The sequence below is a fragment of the Cyphellophora europaea genome (genome assembly GCF_000365145.1).
Source record: "Cyphellophora europaea CBS 101466 unplaced genomic scaffold supercont1.2, whole genome shotgun sequence".
Taxonomy (NCBI): domain Eukaryota; kingdom Fungi; phylum Ascomycota; class Eurotiomycetes; order Chaetothyriales; family Cyphellophoraceae; genus Cyphellophora; species Cyphellophora europaea.
The window spans coordinates 157,298-171,665 of record NW_008481808.1 but is presented as its reverse complement, the minus strand read 5'-3'; the positions used below and the strand labels follow the sequence as shown (position 1 = coordinate 171,665).

The 14,368-nt window shown below is 56.1% G+C and overlaps 7 protein-coding genes across 7 annotated transcripts; 3 read left to right on the top strand and 4 right to left on the bottom strand.

Moving 5' to 3' along the window:
• Positions 1-331: 331 nt before the first annotated feature.
• On the bottom strand, positions 332-2,027 carry HMPREF1541_01534 (uncharacterized protein; the record flags this gene model as incomplete). Its single annotated transcript, XM_008715894.1, has 3 exons — positions 332-1,269; positions 1,315-1,779; positions 1,859-2,027. 3 exons carry the CDS (start codon positions 2,025-2,027, stop codon positions 332-334), a joined length of 1,572 nt encoding a protein of 523 aa, XP_008714116.1.
• A 413-nt stretch (positions 2,028-2,440) lies between these two features.
• On the top strand, positions 2,441-4,031 carry HMPREF1541_01533 (uncharacterized protein; the record flags this gene model as incomplete). The annotated part of the gene is made up of 2 exons (XM_008715893.1): positions 2,441-3,877; positions 3,930-4,031. 2 exons carry the CDS (start codon positions 2,441-2,443, stop codon positions 4,029-4,031), a joined length of 1,539 nt encoding a protein of 512 aa, XP_008714115.1.
• A 1,969-nt stretch (positions 4,032-6,000) lies between these two features.
• Positions 6,001-7,474, bottom strand: HMPREF1541_01532 (uncharacterized protein; the record flags this gene model as incomplete). The annotated part of the gene is made up of 2 exons (XM_008715892.1): positions 6,001-7,366; positions 7,464-7,474. 2 exons carry the CDS (start codon positions 7,472-7,474, stop codon positions 6,001-6,003), a joined length of 1,377 nt encoding a protein of 458 aa, XP_008714114.1.
• A 700-nt stretch (positions 7,475-8,174) lies between these two features.
• Positions 8,175-8,960, top strand: HMPREF1541_01531 (uncharacterized protein; the record flags this gene model as incomplete). Its single annotated transcript, XM_008715891.1, has 1 exon — positions 8,175-8,960. One exon carries the CDS (start codon positions 8,175-8,177, stop codon positions 8,958-8,960), a length of 786 nt encoding a protein of 261 aa, XP_008714113.1.
• Positions 8,961-9,148: 188 nt separating this feature from the next.
• HMPREF1541_01530 (uncharacterized protein) lies at positions 9,149-9,985 on the bottom strand (the record flags this gene model as incomplete). The annotated part of the gene is made up of 1 exon (XM_008715890.1): positions 9,149-9,985. The coding sequence occupies one exon, from the start codon at positions 9,983-9,985 to the stop codon at positions 9,149-9,151; it is 837 nt and encodes a 278-aa protein (XP_008714112.1).
• A 1,027-nt stretch (positions 9,986-11,012) lies between these two features.
• On the top strand, positions 11,013-12,093 carry HMPREF1541_01529 (uncharacterized protein; the record flags this gene model as incomplete). The annotated part of the gene is made up of 2 exons (XM_008715889.1): positions 11,013-11,039; positions 11,083-12,093. 2 exons carry the CDS (start codon positions 11,013-11,015, stop codon positions 12,091-12,093), a joined length of 1,038 nt encoding a protein of 345 aa, XP_008714111.1.
• Positions 12,094-12,268: 175 nt separating this feature from the next.
• Positions 12,269-14,134, bottom strand: HMPREF1541_01528 (uncharacterized protein; the record flags this gene model as incomplete). Its single annotated transcript, XM_008715888.1, has 2 exons — positions 12,269-14,023; positions 14,081-14,134. 2 exons carry the CDS (start codon positions 14,132-14,134, stop codon positions 12,269-12,271), a joined length of 1,809 nt encoding a protein of 602 aa, XP_008714110.1.
• Positions 14,135-14,368: the final 234 nt, after the last annotated feature.

Here is a 14,368-nt window from a genome sequence, read left to right as displayed (position 1 = left end):
GTAACAGGTATGCGACAAATGTTACGAACAGTAGCCCGCCGGCGCACTGTTAGGAGCAGGAAAGACAGCAAGCCGATATCGCGAAAATTTATACCGGCATGGCACTTTGCATGAACTGTTGAGTGGGGGCGGGGCACTGAGATTTCGGAGGGTGCCGATGAGGATAGGGCAAGATCAGGCAGTGGAGTTTTACATGGGTTTCACCAGTTTTTCCTGCAGCTCGACGTAATCATGGTCTGTCACGATTCCCACTGTGCTAACATCCATGGGGCTTCTAACAAAAGTACCTTGGTCGCGCTAGAGACTTGACGACATCGGAATTCATTCAAACTCACTCGAAATTGTCCTTGTCGAACTGCTCACGATCCCAGAAGCGCGCGGTGATGGCATTGCCACCAAACACTCTGCCCTCTAACGCGTTGACCGCGCGAAGGGCACTCAGCTGGCTGACGAACCGAACAAAGACCAAAGGTCCACCATCCTCCATCGAGCGTCGATGGATGTAGACACGCTCAACCGTACCATACTTCTCTCCACACTCCTCGCCAATCTCTTGCATGATGCCTCCTTCACCTCGGTTTAATTCGGCGTCAACATCCATGCCATCTAGCATGTGCTCCAGTCGAATCACTTCTGACATAGGACCAAATTTGCCAGCTTCCTCGGCCTCGACGCCCTTCGCCTTCCGACCACCCAAGATCTTGCCTGTGCTGGCTGGTGTTGCAAAGCCACCGCCCTCCGCATCCGACTTCTTTTTCCGCACATCTGCCTTGGCATAGAGTGGGTTGATGATGCCAGTGCCTTTAGCTCCCAGTCCTTGACCCTTGGACCATCCATACTTGGCCATAAGCCGTTCAGCGAACCCTGACTGTCCGGGTCGGCTAGATTTTGACTGATCATGTTCGGTAGTTTCAGCCTCAAGCTTCTCCTCCAACTCTGTCTCCGAGGCTGGAATTTCAGGCGGTGCCTCCGGTAGGCTATAGCGGACAGGTGCGCGTGATATCATGCCGGTTGGCGGTGGCACATCTGGAGGTGGCGGAGGCGGTGGAGGAGCTACGGCCTGTGCCATCTGCATTCTGCGAGCATAGGCGTCTTCGCCTGTGGGGTCGTTCGGAACATCGGCGGGCGGAGGTGGCACTTGACTCATACGCATCCTCCTGGCCCAAACATCGTCCCCTGATACATCATCAGGCACATCGGCAGGTGGCGGTGGTGGGTCGGCATTGAGATTCGAAGGCGGGGCGAACGACATTGGAGGTGCAAATCGTCCTGGGATGGTCAGCTCGCGTAGAAAATGGACATTGATGCGCGTACTATTTGTGGGTCTCTCGTCGTAGTCACTCTCGTCGGTGCTAGACTGTCTCTTCCTCATACGGTGGCGATAAAGCAAGTCTTTCCACTCGCGGACCTCGAGTATCTTCTCCTCGCCGTGCTTGTACTCCTCGTAATTTGTTGGCCGGCTCGGATCGTAGATGTCATCCCAGTTCTGTTCCATCGCAGGCGCTTTCTTGTCCTTCTTCCGTTTTTTGCGTCCGCCGCGTTGTCGCTTCTCGCCTTGAAACCATTCATCGTCATCCGGAGTTGCAGTCCAATCATCTATAGTGGTCTTGGGCGCAGACGGCTGCGGCAGTTCCTGAACTGGCTCGGGGGGCTTTTCGATTGGCGGCTGCACTTGCGGAACAGCGGACAACTTGTTGGCAATGGCTTTGGCCTTGGCTTTGGCGGCGGCAGCAGCCTGAGATTGCTGGGGTCTTCTTGTAGGTTGAAAACGTAGTGAGGCTGTGGGCAGCAATCATCATAGAACACGTGAGCAGATCCGAAATCACAAAGATAAAGTCCATTCGGCGAGGTCATATACCAGCGAGAGCTTGCTGTTTCTTTCCAGCATCATCTTGTTCCGCAGCTTCTAGCTGCTTGTAGCTCACCGGGGCACTTGAAATAGAACCCGGAGTAGAGCTCTTGGGGTCGAGGAGGTTCGCATAGAGCGACAAGCCGCCTCCGGCGGAAGGTGGAGGGTCATTGGCCATGGTGGACGCAGAAGTGGGATGGAATTGAGGGAGTTGAGAGGAGGTCTGCGACTTGGACAGTCGACGCCGACAGTGTGCAGCCAATAGACGTCAAGCAGTCATGCAGCATGCGGGCCAACAACGTTCACCCGGCGCTCAACCTCTCCTCATTCATGTGCGCAGTCATCGAAGCTCTTCGAGTCCAGATTCGACTTTGATGTCGAGAATATCCCGGGCCAAGGGAGTCGCGTGTTCCAAGCTGCCCGACCTGTGACAAGATGTACGTCTCAGACCTCCACAGCAAGATACCAAGTGGTAAGCTCCTCGCTATCTAATCGCAAAACTTTTCTCGTCATTCCGGCTGCGTCACGCCATATCTCCCTACACCACTGCCCCTTCAGTCTTTCTCTTCCAGTACATCCCACTGCGTGACTATGGCTTCGACGTTATCCTCATCCTTCTCTCACACCTCCGGCCAAACTGCTGTCATCATCCCCAGCGAGCCTGCATTGACCGTCTCCTACAAACAGCTTGACAGTGATATACAGTCGTTTCGGAAACAGCTTGCAGAGCTAGGAATCGGTCATGGCGCTGCCGTCTCCATCGCACTTATCAACAGCTACGAGTTTATTGTCGCCTTCCTGGCAACGGCGTACCAGCGAGCGATAGCAGCACCTCTGAATCCGGCATACAAACAGGACGAATTTGAGTTCTATATCGACGACCTCTCATCTTCGCTCATCCTGGTTCCCAAGGGTGCCTTCGCCAAAAATGAACCTTCAATACGTGCCGCGAGAAAGTATGGAGCCACCATTGCTGAATGTTACCTGGATGGCTCAAAAGTAATACTCGACGTCAAGGAAACCAAGAAAAGAGCCACCCCACAGGCCCTTCTTACAGCCCAGCCCAACGATACCGCACTCGTTCTACACACCAGCGGCACTACAGGCCGGCCTAAAGCAGTACCTCTATCCCACCGCAACCTTACCCGCACGATGCACAACATCCAGCACACCTACGACCTCAGCCCTGCAGATCGGACCTACCTGGTCATGCCGCTGTTCCACGTACACGGCTTGCTCGCTGGTTTTTTGGCGCCCCTGATCTCTGGCGGGTCTGTTATTGTGCCCCCACGCTTTTCTGCCCGGAGCTTCTGGCCTGACTTTATCAGCCATGAGGCTAACTGGTATACTGCCGTCCCCACCATGCATTCAATCCTCGTCAAGAACGGGCCTCCATCGACTATGCCGAAGATTCGCTTCATCCGCTCTTGCTCCTCCGCGCTACCGCCCAAAATCATGCGGGAGCTAGAAACCATGTGCAAAGCGCCTGTGCTAGAAGCTTACGCCATGACCGAGGCGGCACATCAAATGTGTTCAAACCCGCTGCCCAGTCGCGGCAAGCGGAAGCCCGGTAGCGTGGGCCTCGGACAAGGCGTAGAGGTACGGATACTAGATGCGGAGGGCAATGAAGTCGAGCAGGGTGCACAGGGCGAGGTGAGCATCCGTGGGGAGAACGTCACAAAGGGCTACATCAACAACGAGAAGGCAAATAAGGAATCATTCACAGCGGAAGGTTTCTTCAGAACCGGTGACCAGGGCTTCAAGGACAGCGAAGGCTATGTCATTCTCACCGGTAGGATCAAGGAGTTGATCAACCGCGGCGGCGAGAAGATCAGTCCTATTGAGCTGGATAATGTGGTGGGTGCCATGCCTGGCATTGGTGAAGCCGTCAGCTTCGGCATGCCTTCAGACCTATTTGGCCAAGAGGTAGGCGTGGCGGTGGTGCCCAAAGGGACCACGCGTGTCGAAGCCCAGGACATCGTGCAATATGTGGAGTCAAAGCTGGCGAGTCACAAGAAGCCAAGTCGGGTGAGTACAGTCGTATACACGTTACAAAGTCCATTTATTGACCGTGTGCCAGGTATGGATTCTAAAGGAGATCCCTAAGACCGCGACGGGTAAGGTCCAGCGAAGAAAGGTTGCGGAAGCGTTGCTAGCAAGAGATACTCAAGCGAAACTGTAGAGCGTCGTGTCCTCGTATGGGCGCTGTACATTCTTGATAGAGTGATACCCCAGACTTATAGATGTGCCTATATGCTGCTCCGATGAGGAGGAGCACCCAAACGATGTGGTCTTGAATATTCCTTCCCAGCGACACATGTTCGTTGCAGACAACATGCACACTCAACACAGACAACCCCAGCATGCAGAAGACCATATCACCATCAATCGCGCCCCGTCCGTCCGCTTGTCAGCATTGACGCCAAGTCCCGCACACCCAACCGCGGCTCATCCTTCATCCTTCATCCTCCCACCACGACAACCCCCTACAGGCACGTCAAGGCCATCAGTCAACAGAAAGACAAACCTTACTAACCAAGGCGTGCACCCCATCTCCAGCCTCAGCTTCTCAACCCCGCGCACCGAGCCAGCGCCGAAACCTGGGGTACGGTTCTTTTGTCCACTGCATGCCTTAGGAAGATACCGGAGCGCGCCTTGCATGCTATTCTATCCTCGTCCCTATCAGTCCAGTCCAGTCCTTTCTCTTTCCCCTTCTCTTGCATTCCCTCCCCGCCGTTCTCTCCCGTTCCCGTTCCTCTTCCCTACCCATCCCGACCCGACCACCTCAGATCTCCTCAGATCTCGTACAGTCCCCTCATCCTCATCTACCCGAAATTGTCTCCTGGACGCGCCGCCGCCACTGCCGCTACTACCACTACTGCAGCCGGCCAGCAAATTATCGGCGCAGCCCCCACCCATCAGAGACTTCCCGAGGGAGATGAGTGATGGGTGAGAGCCCACGAGTCAGCGGTCTTCCGGTCTCGTGATACACCGGGGTTTTGGGCCCAGTGGAGGAGTCTGTCTGTCAGTCTGTCTGTTAGTCTGTCAAGTAGATCAACGGGCAGGCTGGCTGGCTGACAGGTCAGGTATCATTGCTTCCCCCCTGATCTGATCTGATCTGATCTGGGGTGGGCAGAGCTCTATTCCTTGTTCCTCATTCTCCGGATAGGCCGTTCTCGTGTGAACGATTAGCCACGCGGCCTTGCTGACTTGCTGACTTGCTGAATGGCTTGCTTGCTTGCTAGCTAGCTAGCTAACGAGTTAACACTGATGCTGGCAGCTAGTTGTCTTCCGCATGGGTAGCGTAAGCCAAGCCAGAAATATGACATGGCATTCATGACATTCATGGCATTCACTGCAAGGCACCGTGGGACTAGGGGCAGGACCAAGACCAGGCCAGCTCAGGTGAGTCGAGGTGAGGTACGTCGACAGCCTTGAGACCAATGAGGTGAACGTCAAGAAAAGCCCCATGAGCTCGAGCAGGCACACAAGGACCTAGACCTAGAACACCTGGCATCGAAAGCTGTGTGAGGGACGGAAAAAAGTGACAGACACCAAGCCATACAACTACACCCATCAATCACACGCACGCGCGCAGACAGGGGAGAAACACGATTTTGCAGTCTGGAATAGGTTCATTCATCACATCATTCCATTGAGCTTTCTTAGCCTTTTGGCGCGCGTCCAAGATCTGCGCCGGTATCAACGTGCTTTTGGTTCTGCCGTAAATCGTCTCTCCTGACCGCTGCAAGCCAAGCAGCCTGTGCTGGCAGCAAGCGGCCAGGAAGAGTCCGTGAAATAGTAAACATGAAAAGAACAACCAAGGATATGTACCTTGCTTGCGCTGTGTTGCTCCAAATATGCCACCAATGACTCGATTGCCATACCATCCTCTCGTCATCTGGCCCTCGTATCATCGTAAGCTCAGGCAAATGTCTTGGGGTGATCGCCCAGGTGTCTGCCGAAATTACTACAGCTCCTCGCTCCTGTGAAGACTCCCAGAAAAAGCCCACCTGTGGGCGTGACAAAACTCCACTCATGTCTGCCAAAATCAAACCGCTGTCGCGATCGTGATAATGATATCGTACAGAAAACGACACTGCAATCAAGCAATCGTCTTCTCTCAATCACTGCTCGAGTACCTCTCAGTCTCACCTCAGCTCACTTGCATCGACAGGTGAACGTTGCGATGCTTCTTGGCTCCCCTGCTCCCGCAGATTTTGCATAATCTCATTTGCCTGTTGCATCTCACGCGACTCTCGACGCAATGCCGCAGTGTCCTCAGCGTGCCGCAAGGGATGGAGGCTCCGTGGTTGCGACAGAGAACGCTGCTCGCCACGCGATTCTGGTCGCGCATCATCGTCCCAACCCATGAAAGCCCACCACTCGTCAGGAACATCTTCGCGATTGCCGAAGCGCTCCATTATATGCTGTATCATCTGAATCTGACGAGAGCCTTCTCGCGCTTCGCGGGCTCGTCGGACACGCGCCTCGTGCATCCGTAAACCTTGTTCACCCGTCATGATGGGACCATCGGGTTCTCCGTTTCGCCTTTGATGGCGATCGCGCGACCGATGCTGTTCACGGATCTCCCGTGCGATCTCTTCAGTAATGCCAGTAGGCAAATCCAGGTCGCAACTGTCGTCGGCACCAATCTCACCGAAAGAAGTCGCCATGGTGGTCTGTGAGTTGCGGGAGTTCAGGCCAGAGTCGCCGTTAGATGCAAATGAGGTAGTGGTGGTTGATCGGCCCGCCTCCATAGTTGTAAGAAGGTTGATCCATGTTTCCGCATCTGCATTGTCATCTAGACTGGGGCTGCGATGTCGATCACCAAGTCCATCGATGGATCTGTGGGGCGGGGGATCGGGACGGCGCGAGACGCGACCGAGAGGAGGTAGCGAGGATTCCCAGCTCTCGGGTGGCGGAGTTTCAAGCGTGCGTGCAAGGTCATCATGGTAATGAGCAGGGGGGAATTGGCGGGTGAGATTATCGGGCTCGTCATCGAAAGGGAGGGGTCCGTCGGGGATGTTGCGACCACTGCCAGAAGACGAGGGCGGGCTAAGTAGTCGCAGACGGCGAGGCGAGACTGAGCCTGATCGAGTGGCGCCAACCTCGAATCTCAGGCTGGACTGGCGATCGGGTCTGGGAAGATGGAAGCGCCGCGCAGGTGTGCCGCCGTTCGAATCATTTTCATCGCCGTCGCGAATGGTTGCCCTTGCCTGTTGTATGAGATCTTCCGAGTCACGTAGGCCGTTGCTATAATCACGAGTGCGGGGTCTTCGATTCCGTAGTCGCGCTATCTCAGCTTCCATCTGAGCGATCTGAAGTTCTGTAGTTTGGTCTTCATCGATGCGGTGGTGATAGCGCTCGCGTATTCGCTCACGCGCTGCATATGCACTATATCGCGTAGGTCGTACGGTAGGCTGGCGGCGGATCGTTGACCGCTGGGTGGCAGCAGCGCGGTCTAGTTTGGCAGCAGCATCCTGAGCGATGGCCTCGTCAGGCTCCTGGAACATCCTGTGGGGTTGGTTGTCAGTATTGTGGCTCGTAATCGGAAAAACTGGAGCGCCGGTCACGCTTACGCGCGCGGGCGGCAAAGCGCGCAAAGACTTACGGAAGGCCCATAGCTGCAGAAAGATCCTTGCCCAAAGACTCGAGGAGGGGAGAGGGGGAGTGGAGAGTGGAGAGGAGTAAAGAGTGACGGCGACAATGCGCACCGAGTATTGTACAATGGGGAGAGGAGATGGGAATTGTTGATGGTTGTGATGGTGGAGTGAGGCGGAGGAGCGAGGCACAGCAGAGGGAGGCTCGGGAGGAGCAAAGGGGCCAGGTTGCAGGGACCAATCACCAGTCACCAATCGGCAGGCAGGAAGAGAAGGAGTGGTGGAGGGTCCCCAGCCTCCATGCTGTGCATCTGCAATCACGTGACTGGCGTACATCGGCAAGCACGTGATCCGCGCGAGAAAGGTTTTCAACCCTGCACACCCTCCCTCCTCGCAACCACTCATCCCGATTGGTGTATTGTTGAGTGGTTCTTACTGACGAATAATGCCGCTTATCTTTGGCATGCTCCATTGCTATCAGGACCCAGCTGGGTTCCTGAACACTTTCATGAAACGGTTGAGCAATACCATTGACAGCGCATGATGAAAAAAGGTAGGGGAGGCCGCCCCGTGGCCACATACATACTCTCGCCTTTTCCGCCGCTGTTTCCCACCGTTCTACTGACTTTATACTGAAGCGTATTACGATGGCACTCTGAGGCATATCCGGCTGACTAACAATCGTGACGATGCCATCTTTTTCTTTTGACAGTTTCGCCTCCATGGGCGCTGCGAACACTGCGCCTTCGTCACCTACTATGTCGCGATCAAATAGCACGTCTTCAGTACTCTCCCAGTCTTCGCACAAGTCTGAGCCTGCATGGTATAGTAGCTACAACGGAGTGGATACTACGAAGTCGCGCAAATCGTCCACTGTCTCGACCAAGACAACGCCCGCGAGCAGAGGCGATGGCAACAGCGGCTTGAAGTCGTTCTTTTCTGCAGAAGGGCGGGCAGAGCGCAAGGAGCAGAAGAGGAAGGAACAAGAGAAGCTAGAGAAGACAGTCTTGACCTCCAGGCATGCGGCCACGGTCAGAACGAGGATGCTGCTGGAACAACACAACCTCAGAGGTGGCCCAAAGGTTGCCAACGTCACTGGCACGACCAAGAGTGTACATCTTACAGCAGCTGCGCAGCAGACAAGGTTACCGCACTCGGGCCCCCCTGCTCTCCATGTAGCCGTCAAAGCCGACAACCGCGACATGCCTGCGCTCTCTCGAATCATGTCTGGAGATGAAAGGGACGAGGAAGACGAGCGGTTGGAGAGGGACAGGGAAGAATGGCTCAGAAAGAAGGCGGATGTCACAATGCGTAAGGTGACTGAAAGAGACGGTGACAGCGACGAGGACGAACCTCCGACGACCGACGGCCAGTTGCTCGAAGTCGATGGCACGCGATTGATCGGTGTAAGGATGGAAGGACAAGCCTATACCCCGAAGCCCGTGAAACTGCGGCACGGCGTAGGCGCTGGTTGGTCCAAGGACAGTGCCGGTGTTTGGAGGCGATGACTGGCCTGGCTACCCCCATATGAGGAGGACTTCCGCACCCAATATCGACCGCAATTGAAGAGGGCCTTGACCGCGTTCAGCAAGGCGTTGACTTATCAATCGTTCAGTTATGCCGTACTTGATCAGCGAAGTAGCAATCTTAACAACATCAATTCAACTATACATCCATTCCTTCAAAACCCTAGCCTTCAAATCGCTCTCGCCCCCTCCTTCAGATACTTCCCAAACGACCCATCCAACATCTCGACCATCTGCCCCATCTGCCTCTGCCTCTCCGCCTCAAACCCATCCAACATACCTTGCCCATGCCCCACCGCAAACTCCTCCTTCCCCTGCTCCAACCCTTCCACCATGGCATCCACATACTCCCCCAGCGGCATGCCGATGCTGCCCCCATCCACCAGGTCCGGCTGGTGCTTCTCGTCGTGGATCTCCGTCTGCACCGCCGGCGGGAAGACTTCGATGATTTTGACCAATTGTGGGGATTTGCCGGACCGGCGGAGCTGCAAGCGCAGGTTGAGGATGAAGGTGTGCAGCGCGGCTTTGGAGGCGTTGTAGTTGGGCGTGCGGAGCAGGCCTGGCACGAGCGCGAGTGTGGCCGAGATGTAGATTAGGGATGTTGGCTGCTGCTGGGCGGGGCGGGATAGGAAGTGTCGTAGGAAGGCGGCGGTGAGGTGCACGTGTGAGGTGTAGTTGGTGGTGGTCTCGGCGTCGAGGGCGGTGAGGTCGAGGGTAGAGGGGTTGCTGAAGTCGAAGGCGCGTTGGATGCCGCTGTTGAGGACGAGGCAGTCGATGTCGGGGTGCTGGGCGGTGGTCTTGTCGGCGAAGGAGGGGATGGAGGACAAGTTGGTGATGTCGAAGGGGATGGCTGTGGCGTTAGCCGCGCCGAGTCTGTTGACGAGGTCATTGAGAAGGTTTTCGCGTCGGCCTACGAGAAGAACGTGTGTGCCCTGGGACACGAGCTTGGTGGCCAGGCCGTGGCCAATGCCGGAGGTGGCGCCGATGATGAGAGCCTTGTGGTACATGGTCTGGAAGTGTCCTTGACGATGTAATCGTAGAAATTCCTCCAAGTGGGTATTTGGCGGCGGTGTTTGAAGGAGAGCTGTGTGCTGGGTGTGGTGATGTTAGAGGTTCACTTGCGCATTTATATCTGCGATGTTCGATCGGCAGGATGATTGATGTCAGACGAAGTGACCGAGTAAGATCAGAAGCTTGAGGCGTAATCTGGTTTCCGTTTGTCTCCTGGCGTGATGTATGATGTGCCGTGCGAAATCCTTCCAGCTCCTGCGATCGTAGCAGGAGATTGACACTCATTCACTGCCTGATGCCAAGTACGGTAGCTGATTGGTGGAGTTAGGACTTAGGTGGGTGTCCCTCGACTGTATCTCCTCTTCCTCCGCTGACGTCCTCTTCGCTCCTCTCGTGCTACCGACTTTTGCTAAAGTCCTAAAACCTTGCTCTCATGCAGGTCTGAAAGATGTCTCAACCCCTAGGCTTGGGTGTGGCAATGAAGCGCGAGTTTGTTGCACGCTGACGAGTCGTCGACATGCCCCGCGGCGGGGTTCAAATATGTGATACTCAGGAGACTCACCTAACAAACCTATAATTCCATCTGCAGTCGGACATCAACCACTTTCCAAGGGGTAGCAGATTTAGACGGGGGGAATGCTCGTCCTCAGCCTTATACAATTGTGTTGTGCTCAAAAATATTACACACTCGCCCCCTTGTCATATTACGCAGGGAATCGTCAAGTCTCATTTCATTCAAGGGCGCTTCTTTTCTATAATATCGGTAGCTTTGTAAGATGCCTCCAACTGGCGAGTGCATCGGGGTCAAGCCAAGCCATGAGGCGGGCTGCTTTGTGTACACCCACTACAGCGCCCAGGTCTGATAGTGGATCAAATACCGATGCTAGCGTCTGATTTTACACAGCTTACTAAGTCGGGTGTATAAGCCAGCAACAGCCGTCCGAGTCCTCAAATTGTCCAATATATAACAGTTTCACATCATTACGATTATATACGAGAAGACACTGTGGCAGTTTACACAAGATGGCTTCTAGCAACAACGATACCGAGGTATGCAGACAAACAGTGCTATACCAACTGCTGACCATCGTAGGGCCACCTCAAGCTTGACGGCAACTTATTCAAGAATGGCACATTAAACAGGCCGGAATCTCAGTTCCGCAACTGGGTTTCCAACAAGTCTGATGCTGAATTTCCTGCCGAGGCAAACCGGTACCATCTCTACATCAGCTATGCTTGTCCATGGGCACACCGCACGCTCATCGTACGCAAATTGAAAGGCTTGGAGGAGATCATCCCGTTCACCTCTGTGCACTGGGACCTGAAAGAACGTGGCTGGCCATTCGCGAAAGCAGAAACGGAGGATGCCAGTCTCAACGTCGTCCCTGACCCCTACCACAAGGACGCCAGACACATTCGCGATGTATATCTCGAGCAGGCCCCCAACTACCCTGGCAGATTCACCGTGCCGGTCCTGTTCGACAAGAAGCAGAGGAAGATCGTAAGCAACGAGAGCAGCGAGATCATCCGCATGTTCTACAAGTCCTTCGACCACCTCCTGGCCCCGCAGTATCAGAAGATCGACCTCCTCCCATCCACCCTCGAAGCCGAAATCGACGCCACCAACGACTGGACCTACAACGACATCAACAACGGCGTCTACAAGACCGGCATGGCCATCACCCAAGAAGCGTACGAAACCGCCGTCACACATCTCTTCTCATCCCTCGACCGCGTCGAAGCCCACCTGTCCTCCGCCTCCCACACCGGTCCCTTCTACCACGGCGCGCACATTACCGAGGCCGACGTCCGCCTGTACCCCACTATCATCCGCTTCGACGCCGTGTACGTGCAGCACTTCAAGTGCAACATCCGCGACATCCGCTCCGGCTACCCAGCCATCCACCGCTGGTTGCGCAACGTCTACTGGGACGTATCGGCTTTCCGCGACACGACGAATTTCGAGCATATCAAGCGGCACTACACCATGAGCCATCGCATGATCAACCCGCACGGCATCACGCCGGTGGGGCCGCTGCCGCACATTCTGGGGAAGGAGAACGAGGTGCCTGCCGCCGCCGCCGCCGCTGGATCGCGGTTGTGAGACGCCTGCAAGGATTCTGTCGTAAGCATGCATGCAGCCAGAGTCTTAACGCTTTTCAATACTCTTCTGAGACTATTGTATATTCTCGTGAAAAACGCCCTAGCTATGCTATGCCAATGAAAAAAAAAATCGAACCAGCTTCTTCTACACATGTGCACACATCGTGCGGCTGGCCTCACGCCTTCAGCTTCCCCAACACGCCCTCCCAAGGCCGCAGCGTCACACTCCCCCCTTTCGTCGCCTTCTCCGGCCTTCCCTTCGTATACGTGCCGGCGGCCCAAAACTCCAGTTCTCCCGGCACGCCATGGTAGCTCTGCTCCTGCCCGGAGAAATTCAGCACCACGACCCATTTCTCCCCGCCCGTGCTGTTGTGGCTCGTGCGCACGTACGCAAACACGTTCTCGTCCTGTGGACTCAGTTCCTCGTAGTCGCCGTAGACGAAGACGTCTTTGTGTTCTTTCCGATCTGCGAGGCCGCGCTGCCAGAACTGCCAGACAGACAATTCCTCGTCGTCGTCAGCGGCGTTACCGCTGCGGTGCTGCATCTGCGCCGCGGCGTTCACCGTGGGCCAGTCGTCCATGAGGCGCATCCACGGCTTGACGCCCTCGGCGGCGAAACCGGCGTTGGGCGTGCTGTCCCACTGCATCGGGGTGCGGGCGTGGTCGCGGGCCTTCATCTGGATGATTTTGCGGCCCTCGGCGAGCTTTTCGGGGTTGTGGGCGTAGATGGCTTCGCATTTCTTCCAGTAGTTGACCGTCTCGATGTCCTTGTACTCGGCGGTGTCCCAGTCCAGAGGCGCGTTGCGGATGCCGATCTCCTCGCCCTGGTAGACGAAGAGGGTGCCGCCGAGGGTGGTCTGCATCAGGGCCAGCAGTTTGGCGCCCTTGTCGCGCCAGGTGTCGCTGTCGTCGGTGTAGCGGCTGACGGAGCGCGGGTTGTCGTGGTTCTCGATGAAGACGCTGTTCCAGCCGTCGCGCTCGATCATGGCGCGCTGCCACCGGCTGATGATGCCCTTCATCTCCTTGACGTCCCAGGGTTTCAGCGCCATGCGCACGTTCGGCTTGTCGATGTCCACCAGGTCGAAGATGAAGATCATGCGCAGCTCCCCCGCGTGGGCGCCCACGGTGCGGAGGATCTCGGCGGGGTCGCTGACGCCCGGCATCTCGCCGACGGTGATGGTGTCGTGTTTGCTGAGGACCTCGCGGTGCATCTCCTGCAGGTAGTCGTGCAGTTTGGGCCCGTTGGTGAAGAACTGGGTGCCCGGCTGGTATTTGTGCGAGGCCGGGTCTAGCACGACGGGGGCGTCCGGGTACGAGGTCACCTTGCTGATCATGTTGATGACGTCCATGCGGAAGCCGGCGGCGCCGCGGTCGAGCCAGAAGTGCATCACGTCCCAGACGGCGGCCCGCACCTCCGGGTTCTCCCAGTTGAGATCCGGTTGCTCGGGTGTGAAGACGCTGAGGTAGTATTCTTTGGTGGTCTCGTCGTAGGTCCAGGCCGAGTTGGCCTCGCCGAGGATCTGAGCCCAGTTGTTGGGTGGCTCGGGCTCGCCCGTGGGCGAGACGGACTTGGGCGGCTTCCAGATGTACCAGTCACGTTTGGGGTCGGTCTTGCTGGAGCGCGACTCGAGGAACCAGGCGTGCATGTTGGAGGTGTGGTTGACGACCAGGTCCATCATGACCTTCATGTCGCGCTTGGCGGCCTCGGCGATCAGCTCGTCGACATCCGCGAGGGTGCCGTAGGCGGGGTCGATATCTTTGTAGTCGGCAATGTCGTAGCCCATGTCTGCTTGGGGTGACTTGAAGATGGGCGAACTCCAGACTACGTCGACGCCAAGGGACTTGAGGTAGTCGAGGCGGGAGGTGATGCCCTTGACGTCGCCCCAACCATCGCCATTGGTGTCTTGGAAACTGGCAGGATAGATTTGGTACTGCAGTTCGGTCAGCGTTGGTGCGTTGATACTGTGGCATGTTTGGGGCAGTCTCACCACCACCGCCTCCTTCCACCACTGGGGGTCTGAGAATGAGCTCTTGGCAGCCATTTCGCGATGCTCGGGATGGATCTCGGAGGCTCGAAAGGGTCGGCTCGAATTGGATGGGTTTGCTATATAGCCTGAGGTCCTGCCAATGTATGTCTTGGCCTGCTGTTGGAGGAGACTGCAATAATGCCAACTCTTAGATACTCCGACCAATACGCCGAAATACAAAGACGTCACCAAAATGCCTGGCAGGCTGCGTTGCCATTTTGGGAAACCCGCACGCCTGCGCCAAAACCA